Source organism: Labrus bergylta, chromosome 3, assembly GCF_963930695.1.
Source record: "Labrus bergylta chromosome 3, fLabBer1.1, whole genome shotgun sequence".
Classification (NCBI taxonomy): Eukaryota; Metazoa; Chordata; class Actinopteri; order Labriformes; family Labridae; genus Labrus; species Labrus bergylta.
The window spans coordinates 6,075,271-6,096,689 of record NC_089197.1 but is presented as its reverse complement, the minus strand read 5'-3'; the positions used below and the strand labels follow the sequence as shown (position 1 = coordinate 6,096,689).

At 44.2% G+C, this 21,419-nt stretch overlaps 2 protein-coding genes across 4 annotated transcripts; both read right to left on the bottom strand.

The window, feature by feature from the left end:
- Positions 1–1,852: 1,852 nt before the first annotated feature.
- On the bottom strand, positions 1,853–5,342 carry LOC109977633 (gamma-aminobutyric acid receptor-associated protein-like 2). The gene is made up of 4 exons (XM_020627344.3): positions 5,114–5,342; positions 4,355–4,410; positions 3,863–4,035; positions 1,853–2,360 (listed from the first exon to the last, which is right to left on the bottom strand). The coding sequence occupies exons 1-4, from the start codon at positions 5,145–5,147 to the stop codon at positions 2,270–2,272; spliced, it is 354 nt and encodes a 117-aa protein (XP_020483000.1). The 5' UTR covers positions 5,148–5,342; the 3' UTR covers positions 1,853–2,269.
- Positions 5,343–6,565: 1,223 nt separating this feature from the next.
- nqo1 (NAD(P)H dehydrogenase, quinone 1) lies at positions 6,566–11,801 on the bottom strand. Of its 3 annotated transcripts, none has more exons than XM_065952533.1 (6): positions 11,603–11,799; positions 10,851–11,013; positions 8,893–9,023; positions 8,274–8,387; positions 7,146–7,247; positions 6,566–7,009 (listed from the first exon to the last, which is right to left on the bottom strand). In XM_065952533.1, the coding sequence occupies exons 2-6, from the start codon at positions 10,942–10,944 to the stop codon at positions 6,668–6,670; spliced, it is 783 nt and encodes a 260-aa protein (XP_065808605.1). In that variant the 5' UTR covers positions 10,945–11,013; positions 11,603–11,799; the 3' UTR covers positions 6,566–6,667. The 3 variants fall into 3 exon arrangements, with proteins under 3 accessions (XP_065808605.1, XP_020512688.2, XP_029137780.2); XM_020657032.3 differs by having other exon boundaries at positions 10,851–11,018; positions 11,603–11,798; XM_029281947.2 differs by lacking the exon at positions 8,274–8,387 and having other exon boundaries at positions 10,851–11,018; positions 11,603–11,801.
- Positions 11,802–21,419: the final 9,618 nt, after the last annotated feature.

Sequence of the window (21,419 nt, the reverse complement as noted above, 5' to 3'; positions counted from 1 at the left end):
TGGAGTCTGCATGTTCTCCCAATCCATTTGATCTGCAGAGTCCCTTTGCACCTTTAACAAAAAGTGCTCTGCCTCTGGTCATAGGGTTGCCACCTTCCAAGCAGAAAAATAAGGGACACCCCGCAGCGGGGTGCAACTCAGTAGGGGCCTGACCACCACTGGCCCAACGGTGGGTTGGGGCACCAGTTGTGGTGAATCATGGTTTAAAATGTGGTTTTAATGAAGTAATAAGAGTCATACTTAAAGTGCTTTATTAACACTTTTTTTTCTGAAATAATTTACAAAAACACAACCCTAACCCCTAACAGGACTTCAGCAGATGCTTACTACTAGCTAGGCCTATCTAATTTCCAACTTAACTTAAACTTCAAATAAAGTTATTAACTTAACATAAATTCATTAACAGAGTATTATTGAAGTGCTTTTGACACTGCTGTAACATAGAGGGGAGGAGGACAGATTTTTAATTAAATAAACAGTAAGAATTGAATAGTATTTTCATTCATTCATTTATTCTGTCTTTCGTTTTTGTTGTTTTCTCATGAAATCATGAATGATACTATTAATATGGCTTTGAACTATTTTCTTATTGTATTAATTAAGTGTCTACTGTCGATATATTGATGTTGTATTGATGATATCTCGCCCAGGCCATACTGTGAATACAGATTAGGCTAAAATAAATGTCATCTTTTTGTTTTATGTACCAAAAAATATTCACACTATCCAAACTATACTGGAATCTATATCTATAAACATGGGAGAAAATATATGAAGCAGGCCTACAATAGTTTCCTTTACATTATATTCATTTTCACCGACACTGTCAAGCCAGGCATTACTTTCTACTCACATCTGTATTTCTGCATCTGTTTACATTTCTATGGTGCACGGTGCAGGAATCAGAGGCAGACATGTTTCCTTCTGACTCCTATGACTTTGTCTCACCCAATCACTAACGAGCTCTCTCATTGCTCATGCCAAAAAAGAACTAAACAAACCAACGGACGCTCTGAGGAGGCGTGAACTAGCCGGCTGAATGATGCTGAGTTCAAGGAATCTTGGAAATATGGGACAAACCGCGTCCCGTATTGATTCAAAACAGGACGCAATATCAAAGTGAAAAATATGGGACGATTCCGTATTTTACGGGACGGGTGGCAACCTTATCTGGTCACTTCCTGTCAGCACCTGTGCTCTGCCTCTGATCACTTCCTGTCAGCACCTGTGCTCCGCCTCTGATCACTTCCTGTCAGCACCTGTGCTCCGCCTCTGATCACTTCCTGTCAGCACCTGTGCTCCGCCTCTGATCACTTCCTGTCAGCACCTGTGCTCCGCCTCTGATCACTTCCTGTCTGCACCTGTGCTCTGCCTGATCGGACTTACAGCTGCCTTAAACCCAAATGGTGCGTTCCAGTTACCTCACAACTCTTGGACTCGGAGCTGGGAATGTCGTCACATCCCAGTCAACCGCGTTCCGGTTGCAAGTTGGAAGCGCAACATGGACGCCTCCTGGAGTACCTCCGTTTCATTTTGTGAGCTAATACCTGGTGGTGGCACGAACTACCAAACTCCATTCGATCTACAGAGTCCCTTTGCACCTTTAAGAGAAAGCTAAAGACCCAGCTTTGTATTTATTCTACAAAGTGAATTAATGTTGTTGCAAGAATTCCAAACTGACCCTCACTACATCGTACATATCAGACCTTTAGTTTCTCCAGAAGAGAAACGATCATCACCGCTGACGTCTTGAAGTTCGAGGACTTCCTGAAACTTTTTCAGACTGATACAAACACGACGTTTCTTCAATTAAGTGTTTTGATATCTGGATGAAAAAACAACGAGAGGCGTCTTGGGTTTTCATTTTTTTTATTGGTTAGGTCTTCCTATTCGATTCAAACGTTTAAATTAAAAGAAGTGTTTAAGAGGAGAGCAGAACTAAAAGAAAAAAAGTCTTCAAGCCTTCATTTAAAAATGTGAAAAACAAACTAAATCAAATCAAAGTTCCTCCTAAAAACACTCCAATCACGACAACACACACACACACACACAACAACGTAAATGTCACACACTATACACAACTCAAGCTATCAATCTTTAATCTGGGCCACAACAAACACGCCGCTGTGATCGCCGTGTTCATCCTGCCGACTGCTGCTGCTGCGGGTCGCGCATGTCACTGAATATCTGTGGGGTTTCCTGCCGGTTCTCCAGGGGCTGTGATTAGATGTGGGTGGGTGTCAGAGTGGTCGTCGTCATGGCTCCTCGTTTAAAAACCAAAGGTGTTCTCCCCGCTGTACGCCACGTATAAAAAGCCGTCCTCGTCCTTCTCCTTGTCGTAGAGCTGGCCCATCGTGATGCTGCAACACGAGCAGAGACACAGTGACCACATCATCCGTCACATCCATTTAACATCTACAGCTAGCGTCAATGCTAACAAGTTAATGAGAAGCAAAGCCTGACAAAGATGTCGACTGAAACGATCACAAACTTCTAACAAAGATATTTAAGTTTCACATTCAGAGATAATCAACCCTGGAGGTTTTCTTTGTTCATGTTTGTTTGTTCTCCAGCTCTGAAAAATAAAGAAGCGATGACAGAAAATAAAACTAAAGAGACGCAGAGGAGAAACGTGTTTTAAAGAGTAAACAGGTTCAGAGAATCGCTCCCCGGACGCCGCCTGGGTCGGTATAAAGGGTTATGAAGCAGTCGATGGCCTGGATTCAAAGTTAAGAATCGGGTCACTTCGTTCAGCGTCTTTAATGCTGCCGTGACTTTGGCCCCGTTTACATGACCATGATTTCCGCCAAACTGTTTTGAAGACAGACGCATTCCCGCAGAACTGATATCACGCCGTCCCTCTGACGACGGTGCCTTTAATAATAATAATAATAATAATAATAATAAATAATATTAATTAGTAGCAACGGCAGACTCCAGAGTTCTGCTCGTTTCCTCTAAATGTTCTCTCCTTTTCCGAGGATCAATCCTGTGTTAACGTGGCGTTCAAATTCAAACTTCGACCTCTCAGGAGTCACTTGAACTCGGGGGTCCTGCTGTTAGCATATGTTAGCTTAGAAGGAGAAAACAAACAACGCTCAAACGCTCTGCAGTGATTTACAGTTCTCCGACTCGGACAGGAAGTCATGTGGACTTAATAATGAGGACATTAATTAGATAAATATATTTTTAGGGGTCGTCAGCATTAACGTGTAAGGTCGGAAATTAATGCAGTAACTGTTTTTAATCATGGTTAATCTCACCCTATCTGGGGGGCGAGGCCTGATTATCAGCTTGTCCATACGATTATTTTACTGCTCCTGATCGAGTTGCAGGCAGCCCGACATGGAACCCTGATTTTTATGATCCGAGGTCGGGCTTCCTCTGACGGTTTACCCGCAGCAGCCAATGAGAGCGAGCAGACCGGGAAGAGCTCCAGCTCGCGGTGCACGTTGTCTAAAGCCGTGGCTAAACGTTTTGGTGTCACACAGCCGGACAGCTAGCTGACGACGTCGTACGTATTTCATATTTGTTTATCTTCTGAAGTCACGTTTGATCTCTTTCTGTGAACTTTAAACAGCAGGTGTGTGGGCTGAATCGTCCGGTGTGTGCGTTCTGTCGTTTATAAAGTTAAACATCGACTGAAACTGTCCTCGTGTCTGTGGTCTCCATGTTTTCAAAATGGAGATTAGAGGATCGTCTCGTGTGACGCTGGCTTCAGCTACGCCCCCTGCTGGAACTCTTTAAGCCGAGCTCTCTGAGAGGATTGTGTGTGACTACAGGCCCTGCAGTTTGTTTTTAAAAGCTCAGTATTTTTAAAACTCATGTAGAGAACAGAGAATGTACGGGGGCGGGTCCTGACCTGGACTGAGGCACGGTCTTGTCCACAAACAGGAAGATGGCCTTCTCCGACGGCAGCTGGATGCGTTTTCTGATGATCCACATGAACTGAGCCACCGTGATGTCAGAGGGGACCAGGTACTTCCTCTTATCGATGTCTGTGATCTGTGATCCCGACACCTTCTCAACTATCACCTGAAACACACACACACACACACACACACAATTAGACACAATAACTCCCACTAGAACAACGAATCATCCTCAAAAGGACAGAGCAACATTCCTATGATCTTGTAGTTCTCCTGTGATATTGTAGTTCTCTTGTGATATTGTAGTTCTCTTGTGATCTAGTAGTTCTTCTTAGATCTTTTCCAAGTGGTTGCCCGTGTTCAAATCCGACCTGTGGCTTCTTCCCTGCATGTCGTCCCCCACCCCCTCTCTCCCTGATTTCTGACTCTATTCACTTTAATTTCTACATAACAAAAGACACACAAAACAAAAGGAAACTCACCGGGACCCTGTCAGGGTACTTGTTGCGGATTTTGGCGGACTCTATGCATCGATGTTCTGGAAAGACAAAAAAAAAGCGACATTAGAGATAACATTCACGTTTTACGAAAATAAAATGCACAGGTCTTACTTTCTGTTTAGCACAAAACCCGAAGGGTCAAAGGTCACGGACACACAGATCGGTGTCAGGGGATTCACAAACGGCTGAACTACAACGACCAACTGTAAACGCTTCAGAACCAAAACCACAACAACGAACAACGATTTAAACGAGACCAATGATCAAAAAATAAATAAACTATCAAAACACTGGGTGTTTAGGACTAGAGACCCTACGGTGGCTGAGAAGTGCCAAACACAGATATCTGTGATTTTATCTCTCAGGAGGATTAACAGCTTAATGTGTCGACATCCTCCATCAGCACAAAGTTTATGACTGTGTCTGAACAAAGACACGATGATCTGTCGATGTGCACCGAGCCAACACGTCTGCTTCAACATGCAGACAGACTGTGTGATATTTAAATCAGCTGACATTCACATCTAAAGGGTTTAATTTGTACGTTTGTGTCGACGCAGCTTGCAGCTAACGTGAGGCCCGTTTGTGAGCTACACGGACATTTTAGAGATTTTATCCCGAGTGTAACCTTCATATATATTCACCTGTGACACAAAAACAAACATGACACTTCAGAAATTAAACTGCGTAGACATGTTTTGACCCCCCTGCCACCATAACAACACCCTCCTCCTCCCTTACCCAACGAGTGATCCTCTTTGAACATCCATTTCATGTTTGCCGTCTCCGGGCTCTTCCCGCTCGATGTAGCAGCTTATTAACGCGGTTTACAGTGTGTCGACGTGTTTACCGTGAGCTGTGCTTTTTAAACGTAAGCGTTAAATTAAAGAAACGACGCGACGGCTCAAACTCTCGATCAAAACAACAAACAACAACCTCCTCTTCACTATCAGCCCTCTGAGCACGGCCCCACCGATGACGTCAGACGCGGACTGTTCCATTCCGCCGCAGAGAGGAGGGGTGGGCGACTTAAAGAAAGAGGACGAGCTTTCCTTTTATACCGACGTTATGAGCATGAAATTAATTTACTGTCTCTGCGCTGAGGCAGTTTGATGTTTTTTTGTTTCATTTTTAACTTTTGGTGATAAATCCGTTAATTTTGATTCGCTACATTTTGACATCCTCCCCTTCGCTCTTCCATAGTGCTGCACTCCCAATGAGGAACATAAACAGAACCATAAACTGCTCTGTATATCTCATACTTCTGCTGATTGTTTTCATTATACACAAGGAAATGATTTTTATTCCAATAATTTAACTTTTTAACTGATAGATTAAAAGTTTGATTCTTGTTAAACAGTCACCACCCTTTAATTTCTACAAATAGACTTATCCATTAACCTTACTTTTTGCATGACATATGATCATAATCAAGTCGTGTGCATAAGTTAACAAAACACAGAGGTATAAAGGTAAAACATACACACAGAGGAGAAGTCTGCTTGGTGATTCAGGGCCTGCCTGAAGTCAGACTATAACAGATCCATGCCAGCAGGTGGCGGTGTAGAGCCCTGATCCACAACGTTTTCACTGGGCCTTTGAGTATTTTGGAGGCCGGCAAAGGTCTGTTTGACTTCTCCAGGCCAAATATTCTGATAGAAACAGTTGAGATCCAACTCTGCTGTCAGGAAGGACATGCAGAGAACTCAAAGTTAACCCCTGAAGGTGGAGCAGAACAAAATGCACAGGAAGTGTAAAAGGGGAATGGCTGCTCTAGGGAGGGGGGAAATTAGCAATAACTACCCAGGGCCATCTATTAGAGTTAAATGTCTTGATTTTTATTGCAAAAAAATGCAGGCAAACTCTGCCAGCGTTCAAAATGTGTGGTACGTAAAAGTACTGAAGGAGTAAATGACAACCTGAAAGCATCAATCAGTAAGATGTGTAGTGAGTGTGTACAAAAGGCAGTCTGAGCGCAGAGGAAAGGAGAGTGAAGCGAGGCTGTGTGCACGGACTAATTAACAGCTCTCTACAATGTTTATAATTTGGACTGAAGTACCCATTTTCAACATTAGGGGTCAGAGTTACATATTCTAAATCTTTGAATGGGTCGTTAGTGTCATGGAGTTGTGCAGCAGGCAGAGGGAGGAGGGAGACGAGAGGAGCAGAGAGGGAGAGAAACAGGGCAGCAGGTAAAGTTTTTAAAACTGTTTTATTTAGTTTCAGTAAACATAAAACCTTATATTTCAGTATAAAAGCGAGCAGGTTTACAGGCACATGAGGGATGGGACGGTCCTACTTCCTGCAGTCTGCATTGGCACTACTTTCTACGGTGGACTGAGCGGTGATCTGGTTGTCGGGGGGCAGCGGTTTACCCAGGTGGTGTCCCGTGGTGAGGCCGTATGGCTGTGACTCTCTCTCCTCCCTCACCTTCGGCCACAACATGAACCCCCCCTGAAAGCTGAGGTCAAAGAGCTCACAGGGGGCGAAGGTCAAAGGCTTCTCTTCCAGCAAGCCTTTCAGCCGCGCTCGCCACCCGTCCAACATGGCGGTTCGCGCGACAGGAGGGCAGTGAGCCGGACTCCAGAAGATCTGAGGAGCCAGAACCTGAAAGCCGCAGAAATGCAGCGTCCCGTTCTGACAGGGGGAAAACAACAGAGACAAAAAAATTTAGAAAACAAGGATGACTTCCCTTTAAATCGTTATCTTTAATTCTCAGTCACGTCGTCATATTTAGGCGTGCTGGTTTTTATCCACGTATTCTGTTGCTGACCTGCAGCGGCCACAGAATGACGTTGATGTCTCCGTTGATGCCGTCGGGTCTGAACATCGTCTGCGTGGCTCCCGTAGTGAAAGACAACATTGCTTTCTTATCCTTCAATGAGACAGAAAATAAAGCGTTTTTCATCAGTATGAGGAGACATATCGTGAAGACGAGAGAGAGAGAGAAAGTTAACAAGAGAGTGATCAAGAGTTCATATCAGATAGATTTTTCATTATTAGTGATTTAACTGCGGTTAAAGGCATGCTGTGCAACATTTTAAATATGATACCAAATATATTCCAACTATAAAAAATCAGTGAGTAATGACTTCCTAAAGAGAGTGAAGTCAGACTTCCTCTGGGTTTGTTGTTCTCAGCTCTGTGTTCACATCACAGACTGTAAATATGAACTTTGAAGGCTGAGTGATGTCACCCGTCTGTTCCTGCAGGGGGCGCTGGAGTCCCATCGATGGCGGTCTCCATGCTGGAAATGCTGTCTCAGCCTAACTTTCAGTCAACCTAACAACAGGCTGAGAGCTGGAGCTGAGGCGGGTTTTAAACCTCCTGACAAACCGTTACACCGCGCCCACCTGTCAACCAGGTCAGCTACACGCCTTATTGTGAATAACTCTTACCCTTCATCAAATTAAAACTGATGAGTCATCAAAACATTCACCCCCCGTACAGTGTGTGTCAATCGAGACATGAGCTAATCAGACCTATTTGCTTTTTTAACCAGGCTGTAAACATGTTCATCTCTGCTGTAAAAACAGGCCTTTTAGAATGGGTGTGTATGTGACTTCCTGTGCTTCTGCAGCCAGCCTCTAGTGGACACTCGAGGAACTGCAGGATTTTGAACCGCTTCATTTTTCAACACCTGAGGTTGAAGCTTGGTTCACACTGACAGGACGGCACTTCCTTCTTCACTTCCTGTTTCGCTCAGAGGCTCAAACATGTGTCAGACATATTTTTGTTAAAAAACTGTGATCCTCTCCCTCTCTAACTGTTACCCTGACACCACCTGGGGATGGCCCCGCCCCCTTCTGGGACCCTGTCAGTAGAGGTGTATAGTGGAATTTGATAGCAGTAAAATTCAAGGAGAACCAACAGGTTTTATTTATTATGAAACATAACAGACCTTGAATATCCCGTTGTTGTAAATCTTCTCGAGGGAGAAAGCGAAGCCCTGAGTCAGGACTCGATCTATCCAGCCCTTCATGATGGCAGGAACACTGAACCAGTACAGAGGAAACTGCACACACACACACACACACACACACACACACACACACACACACACACACACACACACACACACACACACACACACACACACACACACACACACACACACACACACACACACACACACACACACACACACACACACACACACACACACAGAACCTGGAATCAGAACATTTAAACAGAGGCATATTTTGTGCAGAGTTTCGTTTTCCGTGTCTGAGCTCTGGACGAACTGAAGCTCTTTGCAGATAAAAGTGATGCTCTAATTGGGGCGCTGGTGGCGCAGTGGTTAGTGCGTGCGCCCCATGTATTCAGGCTGTAGTCTTCAAAGCGGGCAGCCCAGGTTCAAATCCAGCTTGTGGCTCCTTTCCTGCATGTCATTCCCATCTCTCTCTCCCTGATTTCTGACTATATCCACTGTCCTATCTCTCCAATAAAGGCACAAAAAGCCCAAAAATAAATCTAAACATAAAAAAGTTAAAAGTGATGCTATGATTGTGACCTCTGACCTGGAAGATGATCAGCTCTGCCGCCTCCACTTTCTTGTGCTCGGCGGTGATGTCTTCACTAAGGTGACCCTCCATCCAGGCATGCATCGTCTCGTCTCCGTACTGGAAGAGCTCCGGATTCTTGAGGTCACCTGAACATAACACACCAGGTTAAATCAAAGGACCATATTTTTATATTTCATAAATAATCTTGTTTTTCCTCTGCAGGGATCACAACCTGATACGTACTCTGAACTGAAATACTTCTTTAACAGCAGCCTTCTGTTTATTAATGAATCACAGTTACCTCTCTAACTTGGTGCAACAAACACCTTTTAAAGGATGGGCGCTGTGTGCAGAGCTTTCCCTCACACTCGGGGTCGGGTCGCAGTGGCAGCAGGCTAAGCAAGCCGACCCAGACGTCCCTCTCTCCAGCAGCGTTTTCCAGCTCCTCCTGGGGGATTCTGAGGCATCCCAGATGGGATATGTAATCCCTAAAGAGAGCTCTGGGTCTACCCCGGGTTCTCCTCCAAGTTGGATGTTCCCCGTAAAACCTCCAAAGGGAGGCGACCAGAAGGATCCGAAATCAGCCCTGAACCACCTCAACTACAAAATCTACAATTCATGCAAGCAAGGAGAGAGAGAGAGAGAGAGAGAGGAGGAAACAACGACAGGAAGTGCAAAGAAACAGCTTTAAAGGGAAACTTCGCTCATTTGCATTAAGCTTTGTATCATTAGAAACATTGTAGTATTTTTGAATGGTAGTGCATCCCGCCCTCATTTTCCCCTGAGATGGGAAATCTTTGTATTTAAGTCTGACAAGGAGCTTCCAATCTGTCAATCACAGATCAGTGGGTGGGAACTCACTCCCAGAATCGAAACTTAACGTCCGCCATATTGCTTGGAAGCTATGCTAACAGGCTCTATGGAGAAAGCTGATAATGGCGAAAAAATATAAATATATCAGCGAGATGGCGGACTGGTAGTGTTGTTGCTCTCACTGTTTGCCTATGGACACAGACATAGAGTCTGCCATGTCCTTCTTGAAGAAATCTCTGAATCAGTTGAGGAAACGGTCTCATGTGTTGAAGTAAATATGTCTGTAAATGTTTTTATTACTACATTTCTACTGCTATAGTGTATATTTTGGAGAAACTGTAACGATTGAATTTACCTCTGGGATTAAGAAAGTATTTCTGATTCTAAACTGGAGGACCTTAGTGGGAGTGGGCTGAGGTGCTGTGCATTCTGGGATTTGGTGTCTTTCATCCACATGAGCCAAAAAGACACTTTCTGCCTTTTCTCGTTCAAGAAGGCACCAACTTCAAAATGTATTTCACATTTCTACAACATATATGACCCAATGTCAATACAGATTCATGTTTCAACAGGTGAAGTATCCCTTTAAGTCTGAACAGACACATAGGTGCAGACAGAAAGTGACTAGAGGTGCTGACAGAAAGTGACCAGAGGTGCTGACAAGAAGTGTCCAGTTTTGGCCAATCGATGGCTAGGACAGAAGACCAGTTACAAAACACCACTCGGCTTCATGAGACAATGATGTCACCCATAACGATGCAGCCTATCACACTTCAGGCACCTCTGCAAAACTCAATCCCCCAGCAGGGACTAACAAACGTGTATTAATCCGCCGCTGTAAATAGTCCCGAACATTTCAAACAGTTTCCGTGAGAAGCTGTTAAAATAAAGTTCACAATGTTCTGAGAAGCTGACGGAACTGAGAGGAACAGGCAGGAGGCCAGAAAGGAGAGAAGTACAAAGACGATTAGGGTCTTTGAATTGGGTTTGATCGCTTTAAGAAAACAAGAGAATAAATCCAGATTGATCCTCTACGTAACCGAGTGACTCTCCAATCCTCGCTGGATTACTCATGAGCTTAAAGTCCACTCACACTTTTAGAGTCCTGCCCCCTGATTGAACACACTGGTTAATAAACATGAGAGAGATAGTGATGTCACCGATGATGTCATCCTGTGTGGCGTTGGCTCTGAAGTTCATGGCGTACAGGTCGGACACGAGGACGCTGTATCCCTGCTCCTTCAGCTCCTCCATCGCCGCGTCACGCACCGCCGCGTTAAACGAACCCGGACTCTGGTGGGCGTACACGATCAGGACCGTCTTCTGAGCTGACACACACACACACACACACACACACACACACACACACTCTTGTATAATTACAATTTTCATTACCGGACCTTATTTACGACATTAATCTAGTAAATTCTCGTCTTTGAGATCGAAAAATGATTTTTTACCTTAATGACCTCAAATCACAAATTTAACTTCATAACTTCTTGACCTAAATCTCGTTTATTCACGACTTTTATTTTGTCAAATTACATCGTTAATATAAAACATTTTTGACTTTTAGCTCGTTGAATTAGCAATGTAAATGTTTTACATTATTCTCATCAACTTTTAAACATATAAAATGATGTGTTAATGTAATGTCTTAACTTTAACCTCTTGGCCAGGTCACCCTTGTGAAAGAGATCCTGATCTCAATGGGTTATTTATCTGGTTAAATAAAGGTTAAATAGTCAGCTGTCAGTCGGTGCAGAGGGCGTAAAAAAAGATAAAATAATCTGCTGAACTTTGACCTCTGAATCTCCAAGTTTACGGTTTCTGGTCTCTGGTTTCTGTGGGTTTGAAGAGCAGCAGCAGAGAAACAGACAGGAAGTGAAAACGTTTAATGAAGGAGTCTTACCCATGGCGAGTCGGGTGTGTCTGCGGTGTCTGCGGTGTAAATCTGGTCTGTGGGGCTCTTATAGACCCGGCGGCGCTCTGTGCGTGAGAAACATCGGTGTCAGAGGTCAGATACGATATCAGACGGAGAAAATGTGTCGCACAGTCACAACGACGAGAGAGAAAAAAAACTGTCTGCTGTCTGTCACACAGTAAGACCAGTTTAGTTCAGAGGGAGGAGTGTGTGTGTGCGTGTGTGCGTGCGTGCGTGTGTGCGTGTGTGTGCGTGTGTGCGCGCGTGTGTTTATGTGTGTGTGTGTATGTGTGTGTGTATGTGTGTGTGTGTGAGAGTGCGTGACTGAGTGTGTGTGTGTGTCTGTTTCAGTGTGTGTGTGTGTGTGTGTGTGTGTGTGTCAGTGTGTGTGTGTGTCTGTTTCAGTGTATGTGTGTGTTTGTGTCAGTGTGTGTGTGTCAGTGTGTGTGTGTGTGTGTGTGTATGTGTCAGTGTGTGTGTGTGTGTGTGTATGTGTCAGTGTGTGTGTGTGTGTGTGTCAGTGTGTGTGTCTGTGTGTGTGTGTGTGTGTGCACTGGTGCAGTTGAATCAGATTGGTTTCATTTGGGGTGTAAAGGAATGTTTGGGTCACTTTCTGGGGATTATCCTGTCGGGTCATGTGGTTTAATGAACTCTTTAATCCGACTTCATTTCACCTCGTTAGGAGGACGGCATCGGTCCAGAGAAGTCGGAGCTGTTTGGTCACGTCCTCGTGTTTAACGTCACCTGTCACCAGCGTCTCTGCAGACATCTGCACACTCTAAGAAACGCTCAGTAAATCTGAGGCTGACAGTTTAAAGAACTTCAAGACGAAAGTGTTGATCCTTAGGGTCCTTAACGAGCTTTGATGCTGAACGGCGAAAGGCTCAAATATACTCGCTTTGTCACCACATGAATGCGTAGACAATGGGTTGTGACGGGGGTGTGGAGGGCGGGGCGTCTTAGTCCTTTGTAAGACACTATAATGAGAATATTTGTCTTTCTATCAATGCTACGTGTATTTGAACAGAATCTCAATGTGAACTAAAGAGTGGAGAAGAACCAACTGGAGAACAGGAAACATAATGCAGCAGGTTGATTAGAGCACAGAGATGGTAGAGGTGGCGTGCAGACAGTCTATGGTCGTGCAGCGATCACAGGGAATAAACGTTTTCTGCAGGTGTGAAGTAAGAGTCAGAACTATGGAACGCTGGACCAGAACCCAAGGGTGCCACAGCTTTCAGTCTCGTCTGATCCGTTTGTTCTAGTTCTGGAGCGAAACAGAAACAGCTGATTTTAAAGTCCTGCTTTAATTTACCCACAATTCATGATTAGAGACCGAGGCGATCATTTAGCAGATTAAATAAATAAATAATTGATTTAATTATTTATGAACAGAAAGATTAATATATGAGTTTTTGAGCAGCAGAAGGATGCTTCTTGGTTTGTTGGTTTGTTTACAGCCTCAGTTTGTGTGTCTGCACCTCTAAAAACTCTCAGATTTTCTTCTTCTGTTGTTTAATTCGTGTTTTTACTTCCGACACATGAAGAAGAGACTCGGACTCTACTCACAGAAACATCAATGAAATGTGAAATTAGTCGTCATTTAGAGAAACAAATGAAAGCATGCGACCTACCTGGCGAGCTCTGTGCGGTTATCCTGCACCTCATCGATAAGGCCTCGGCTAGATGACGCCTGTCGGGCTGGAATGCGACAGGAATGTCACCTGGACACTTTCTGTGACGTGGACGAGCCGTGACGGCGAGACCAGCTCAGATTACCTGCTCTGCTGTCAGGTTACTGCGTCCATGAAGAAGAAGAAGATTCTGATAAACTTCATGTATTGGTTTTATTCTGAAGGCTTCAGATAATTAATAAAGTACACAGAGCAGACGTAAAGCGTGAGTAACTATGGTAACTAAACACATCGATGCTTCTGAGAAACTGGCATGAAAGACTCGTCGGAGCGGTCGCGTCCAACTTTCTGCAGTGTGTCCAGCTCGGTTGCTACCCGTCGGCCTTTTTCAGATGATTCGACATGTTGACATGGCGTCGGTGCGGTTGATGAGAGGAATCTCTCTGATTGGCTCTTCAGCTAAGTGAATCAATGCACAAGAAGAAAAACTAAAGTTAAAACGACTTTCTCTTTTTATCAGTTATTCTTGATTAGAACTACATTACGAATGTTGAGCGACAGCGGTGTGAAAACGTTCTTTTCGTGTCATAACGGTTTATTTATTTGCAGTCTTCTCCGTCCTCGTCCTCTTCCGGTTTCCCCTTTTTGGATTACAGACTAAGGCCCCCTGATGGCATGGAGAGGTCTTTCCTCCCACGCATGAGCAGAACGAACGTGGTGGTTGGCCGTCGGCTGTAGTCTTTGCGGTGTGTTCAAGTGCATCTTTTTTGGCCAATACAAAAGGCGACGTGAGACAACGTGAGGCGACGCCACAGTCGGCCTTCGTCGCCTCTCGTTCTCTGCCGTCTGCTTGGTGTGTCGGAGCCTTTACACGTGTTCTTTGGGACCTCATTGTTAGGAAGTCGACCAGCCAACAACGACCAGCGGCCGTGGCTCCCCAACCGGATAGGTCGGGGTTTGATCCCCAGCTCCTGTTGGATGTTAATCATTCAACATTTAGGGGTTCGTAACCAGGTACCACAGTGGAGTCCTTCTATAATGCAGGAACTTTTTTCTGTGATAAGTTGGAAAATAAATGTGAAAACGCCACTCAATAATAAGTGTTACGCCCCACCGTTAGGCGGCCCTATGGGGCTAACCACAAAGCACTGAGGCCAGGTGCACCTTGTTGAGTCATCAGTAGCTTCACCTGGGCTGGAGACAACAGAAAGGGAGAAGGAACAAACAGCACAGGGAAAGATATAGCCGTAACATAAGGCACAGTTCTTAAGCACTCGGCCCGTGATGCAGTCCGGCCTGTGGCTTTTCCTGACATTTGTCTGTTCAAGTGTTCTCCAAACATCCATTTCATCAATTTGGATCTGCTCTCTGAAGTATCAGAAGCAGAATCAGAATCGGGGTTTGTTGCCAAGTACATTTACACATACAAGGAATTTGACTTGGTGTATTGGTGCTAAACAATTAACAAGGAAATAAAGCAGAACTAGCAACAACGTAAATAATACAGAATAAGAAGCTATTACAATATATAAAATAGAATTTAAAAATGTAAAATATAAAAAATATAAAAACACAAAATGTAGAAAAGTTGCAATGTAGGAGGAAGTAACTCTGAATTCTGCCAGTTCATCAGTAAAATCATGTGAATCAAATCTCAGATAAATCTTGTTTAACTCCTCTGCCAAGACAAGATTGAATACCTGCTTTTTTTGTCCTGAATACCGGTGATTTAGTTTCCCTCCTGGCAGAGTGAGAGTTACCACTCCTTAGTTCGACCTCTACCTTATCTATAAATTGCACTTTGGCCTGCTTGACTTTATTTTTGCACCAACTTCTGAGCAACTCTGTATTGACTGGATTCATCCTGGTGGAAAGCTAGCTTTCTCTGATTGAGAATTGACCCAGGACTTGTTTGGGGACAGTGTCATTATCTTTCTGAGAATAATCGTGTTTTCACAGACGGTGAAGCTTGACTTGGAGGAAGTCAGTTCATCCAGGTCAGAACAAGAGTCCTTGAAGACTTCCCAGTCAGTGCTGTGAAGACAACTATTTAGTTCAATAGCTCTGTCTCTTGACAGGGTAACCTCTTTGCGCTGAACTCTCTTGAGGGCCTGCTTATAGACCTGGGCCAGAAAGACGCAATTGTGGTCTGAGGATCCTATTGGCACTTATGGGTAGGATTGATAGGCCACTTTAATGTAACACCTGACCCGCATATTACCATACATTGTAGGGCAAATCCACCCATTGTCATGCAAGCCCTCCAGTGTTTAATATGAACCCAAGGAAGTGCATAAAAGTGCATAAAATTGCAGTTCCTCTGGTGTCCACTAGAGTCTGTCTCCTGCAGTGAGTCAGTCCCCATAGAGCCCCGTGTTAAAATGTCCAACTTTACAGGAGAAATAAACATGTTTACAGCCTATAGCTCATTTTATCTGTAAGAGAGGTAAAAAATATTTTTGGCATATATTTTCATAATTAGGGGCGTGGTCAAGTTGATTTAAAGATGTGTTTGTTGTGGCTGATTTTAGGAAGCCGCAGTCTCGCCTCAGCTCCATCTTTTTGTCTGTTTCTAGACTGATCTAAAGTTTGGTAGAGACAGCTTTTACAATATGGCGACCCCCATTGTTTGGCTTCATAATGCCTCTTTGACAACCACTGGGTGAAGTCATTGATATGACGTACATGTCTATCTATACTTTGATTATGTTAACATGCTTTGTCTCATATCAGAGAGCTGTTAGAATGACTCTTTGGTCTTTTCAGTGTCTCCTGTCCTGACCTGTATGAAGTCCCACCACGTGGACTCAGGACTTGGCAAATTTCGTGCAGAAAAGCTGTTTCCGTGGCGACTGAGCCGACTGTGTGTGCCCTTCCTGCCTGTTTCCGCTTCATGCACCTCAATTGTGACAGTTTTGTTTTTCAGAGCGCCCTGCAGGCAGCTGCTAATCCAGACGTGCAGCGGCCTGAGAGACACGCCGGAGGGATTAAGACAATTGTAGCCTGAATACACGGCAGAGAGTCTGATCCTGTCGTGTTACTGGATCTCATTATTTCCCTCCAACATCATTAGCTTCTTTTTTGTTTAAGAAGCTAACATCATTAGCTTCTATTCAAAGTGAAAACTGTGCCAGCGTCACAGCCGCTGAGTTTCTCAGAATCAGGAAAACACTTCTGTTGTGAACAGAAGTTTGGCCGCAGCGTCAAACAAAAGACAATAACACAAACATGCATTTAATTGATTTGTAGCCTCCGGGAGGTCCGCCTCACATCAAGCCAAGAATGTTCAAGAAAACAAAAAAGAGACAAAATCACCCAGAACAGACTTTCTCACAGACAGATCTAATGAGGTGTGTTGGGATGCTGTTTTTTATATCAATGTTTTTGTTCAGCGTTTAGTTTTCCTTCATGTCCATGTTTTTCTCCGTTCTCTTTTTATTTGGTTTGAGCAAAAACAGATTAGGAATTCTTTTCTTTGTAATCGGTCACTTCTGTTCAACACTTACACCGTGTCCTAACAGCATGATCGCTTGCTCGCTGTCCACACGGCACCCGTTAAATAACCAATTCTCTGCTCTGTGAATTTCAGTTTTCCTTGCAAACATTGGAACATCTGGTGCTTTTATTTTGAAGGTGGACAAACTGAAGTGTGGTGCTTTTAATTTGAAGGTGGACAATTTGTATTGACTTAAATCTCAACCCTCAGCGGCTCGTTCATAAACGGCTCGCGGTGAGACGATAAAGTTTTTCTCCGGTGCATTGCATTCACCAAAGAGAAAAAAAAAAGGACATATTATCTTGTAATTATGACATCGACATCAGCTGATGTTTCAGAATGATGGACAGCGCTGTTTTGCTGTATTGTGTGTTTGGGGGGGGGGGGGGGCTATGTGTGTGTAGCACCGAGTTCAGACTGACGACGACAAATATAAACTCACCACTTAGATTGTTTTCTCAGCGTGCGTGCTTCTCGTTGTTCAACTTTCTAGTTTTTAATAAACAGAGCAGCTGATATATTGTTTATTAAATCAACAAGTTAACAGAGAAGCTGGGCGACGAGGAGGTGCTGCAGGGGTCCTGATCCTGTTATTACGAAATAAAGTGTTTGTTTTTTTGGTTTTTAGCTGTTTCGTCCGAAAGTCTCATAATGAAGCCCCACTGTAAAGTTTTTTTGTTGTTGTTTAATTCAGAAACTGCAGGACTTTGCCCGCAGTGTTTGGTCTACTGAATCCTCTTTACATCTTTTACATTATTATGAACTAGATAGCAATGTTTAAACGATTTGTACGGAAGTTTAACATGATATGTTTTAAAGAAGTTTCGTAAGAAAGTTTCTTAAGAAACACGACCTGATAGTTGGCACTGCAGGAGTTCACTAAAGTTACAGAAACATATCACAGAGAGAATTATGTGAAGATCATAAAAACTAAAAAGTAAGAAAACTCTTTATTTGTAGTTCTTTCTTTATTACTGGACGCTCACAGATCTCCTGTTTGGCTTCCAGCAGGAAGCAGAGCAGCACCACCTGCTGGCAAAGAGGAACCAATGCAGTCTGATTCCCCTAGAGACGATTATTTGGCATTATTTAGAAATCTATTAGATGGAAGGAGCAGGGAGGAAAACAGACAGACCTCGCTGATTCTAAACACGACTGGTGTAAATTTCCATAAAGACTTCTCAGAGGTCGTCGAAGAGATCTGAAGGACAGATCTTCAGTCGTGTTTCTATACTAAAGCTTTTCCGGTTGTTACAGATGGAGTCAGCAGGTTGTCCCTTCAAAATAAAATACAGCCTTCTCCTAAAGTGAAGCTGCTCCATCGTCCCTTCTGAGCCTCCGTACATGTGTGGTGGTGATTCTGCAGAGACTCTGTCCTCTGACTGGATTTTACTGTTCTGCTTTGTTCTGATTGACTCGGGACGTTTCTAGGCGGGGAGCTGATGTGTTTCCTCCAGCCAATGGTGTTCAGGAGTTTGTCTGCGGTCATTAAAAATAAGAAATTATCCAGTATCGGGGGTCTAGAACTTCTTTTTCTGTTTCCTCGGCATCAAGCGTTTTTGCCTCGAGTGTTTCATTCAGAACTCTCTTTGCCTCATGTCTGCTTTTATTTTCACTTGTGCCAGCAGATAATTTTTACATTTTTTTTTAATGTGAATCAGGCTCAGGTGGTGACGGACTTTTGAATGGATGAAAGAAGAAGCTTTCATTAATATTATCACTAGGTGTTTAAGGAGCACTAGGCAATCCGTTTTGGCCCCTAAAGTCCCTTTGATGAGTGCTCTGATCCGTGCTCGAGATCCATACAATTCCTCGGCCCTGGCACGCTTTGAACAGGTGTTCCTCAACACGCTACAGTTCCCAGACCCCCGCCTTCATCATGGAGAGATGAGTGTTCTGTCTGCAACTTAAGACACTAAGGGCCTGATTTACTAAGATCCCAATTAATGAGTACTAAATTGCGTGTTCGTTTCAACAAATTGCACGTTTGGTTGGTGGGCGTTTTGCGGGTGATCTACTAAGAAAATGTGTGTGAATGACACCAGGTGCAAACCTTGTGGAGGCAGTACTATTTAAGTTGGGTTTTTGCATGTTCTAGTGGTTTACGTCACGGAGAGTTTGGACGGAAAGCAGGATGACTGCAAGCGCAAAATAGATATCAGTGGAAGAGGCAAATAAACGTACAGTATTTTCAAGTTAAAGCAGATAAAATTGAACATTACATATTTTTCCCTCCATCTTTTGAAGATGAATTGTGATACATTGCGCAGGAGGTGTGAGCTGTCTCCTCTGTGGCGCTCAGGCACGACACTCGGTACATTGTTGAGCACCAGACAGGTGGCCAGTGCTGTGTCTGATCGGACATAAATGCTCTGGCATCTCATATCGGGCACCCTAAGACACACCCACGCAAAAAATTGAATTTCCCCTTGCAGGATAAATAATAATAAAAATAATACATTTTATTTATAAGCGCTTTTAAAAACTCAAAGACACTTTACAATAGTTAAAACATAAAGAACAGCACAGTAAGGACAGACTAACGGACATCGCAGCATTACACACAAATCATAAAGATAACAGCAATAAGGGTAAACTACAGAAAACAGAAAATACATCACAATCATACATTAATAGCTTGTTTAAAGAGGTGAGTTTTGATAAGTGATTTGAAAGTAGGAGGGTCGGTGCAGTGTTGAATGTGTGTAGGGAGTGAGTTCCAGAGGGAGGGGGCAGCTATGAAGAAGGCTCTGTCCCCCCAGGTTCGGTGCTTGGTTCTAAGAGGGGGAGATAGGAGGTTGGCTTTTGAGGAATGGCTTTTGACGTGCAGGAGTGTGAGGGTGAAGGAGAGCCGTGAGGTAGGAGGGGCCTGGTGGTTAAGGGCTTTATGTGTGAGGAGAAGGATTTTGAATTGGATACGGAAAGGGACAGGGAGCCAGTGGAGATTATGCAGGACAGGGGTGATGTGTTCGCGTATTCGGGTGTGGGTGAGGAGGCATGCAGCAGAGTTCTAGCTGTATTGAAGTTTATTAAGGATGATTAATCCTTGGATGGTGTGCCGTAAAGGATGCTGTTGCAATAGTCGAGTCTGGATGTGATGAATGCATGGATTAGTGTTTCAGCAGCAGAAAATGAGAGTAGTGGACGGAGGCGGGCTATATTTTTGAGGTGAAAGAAGGCGGTTCTTGTGAGATGGGTGACGTGGTGGACAAAGGAGGGCTGGCTGTCAAAGATGACTCCAAGATTGCGGATATGAGGGGAGGGGGAGAGAGCGGAGTTGTCTATTGTGAAGGAGAAGTTGTGAATGGAATTGGTGAGGGATTTAGGGCCGATAATTATTATGTCCAATTTTGCGTAATTGAGAGAGGAAGTTGGTGTGCATCCATGTTTTTATTTCATTGAGGCAGTTTGTTAGGGTAGAGTGGGTTTCAGTGGTGATTGAATTGGTGGAGATGTAGAGCTGGATGTCATCGGCATAACAGTGGAAATGGAGACCATGCTGGCAGATAATGTTACCAAGGGGGAGCAAGTATATGATGAACAGGAGGGGACCAAGCACCGAACCCTGGGGGACGCCTTGGGACCAAGGAGCTATGGAGGAGGAGCAGTTATTGATGTTGATAAACTGTTGTCTGTCGGTGAGGTAGGATTTTAACCAGGAAAGAGCAGTGCCAGTGATGTTGAGTGAGTGTTCTAAGCTGGATAAAAGAATACTGTGGCTGATGGTGTCAAAGGCTGCAGTGAGATCGAGGAGGATGAGGATGTTGAGGAGGCCAGAGTCTGAGGAGAGGAGGAGGTCGTTGGTGACTTTGAGGAGAGCTGTTTCTGTGCTGTGCTGGGAACGGAAGCCGGACTGGAATGGTTCAAATAGGTTATTGGAGGAGAGATGGCATTTGATCTGGGAGACGACAACACGTTCCAGTATTTTTGAGAGGAAGGGGAGGTTGGAGATGGGGCGGAAGTTGCACATGCTGTCTGTATTGAGTCCAGGTTTCTTGAGGATGGGGGTGACGACTGCCAGTTTGAGAGTTTTGGGTACTGAACCAGAGCAGAGGGAGGAGTTGATGATTGAGGTTATGAGTGGCGCGATGGCTGGGAGACAGTTTTTGACGAGACTGGATGGGATGGGGTCGAGAATACTGGTGGAGGACTTTATGCTAGAGGTGATGATGGATAGTTCATTTGGGGAAACGGGAGAACTGAGACAGAGGTTGGGTGATGAGGCGAGGGGATGCAGGTAGGGATGAAGAGGGGACAGTGAGAGTGTTGAAGCTGCTGTAAATGGTGTCAATTTTTGATTGAAAGAATGAAAGAAAAGCGTTGCATTTATCAGGTGTGAAGGAGGGAGAGGTGGAGTGGATGAGGTGTGAGTAATTCCTTGTAGTGTTTAAGGTAGTCAGAGTATGACTGGAAGTGAACTGTTAAACCGGTTTTCTTGTGGAGTCTTTCGAGCTGGCGTTTACGGGTTTTCATTTTATGGAGTTCGGGAGTGTACCAGGGTGCAGAGTGTGTGAATGAGACAGTTTTAGCTTTGATGGGAGCCAGATGATCTAGACAGAAGGAGAGTGTGTTGTTATAGTAGGTGATGAGTTCAGAGGGGTGATTAAATTGGGGGGAGGGGAGGAAGAGATTTTGCTGGTAATGGAGGCTGAGAGAGCTGAGGGGTCGACTGATT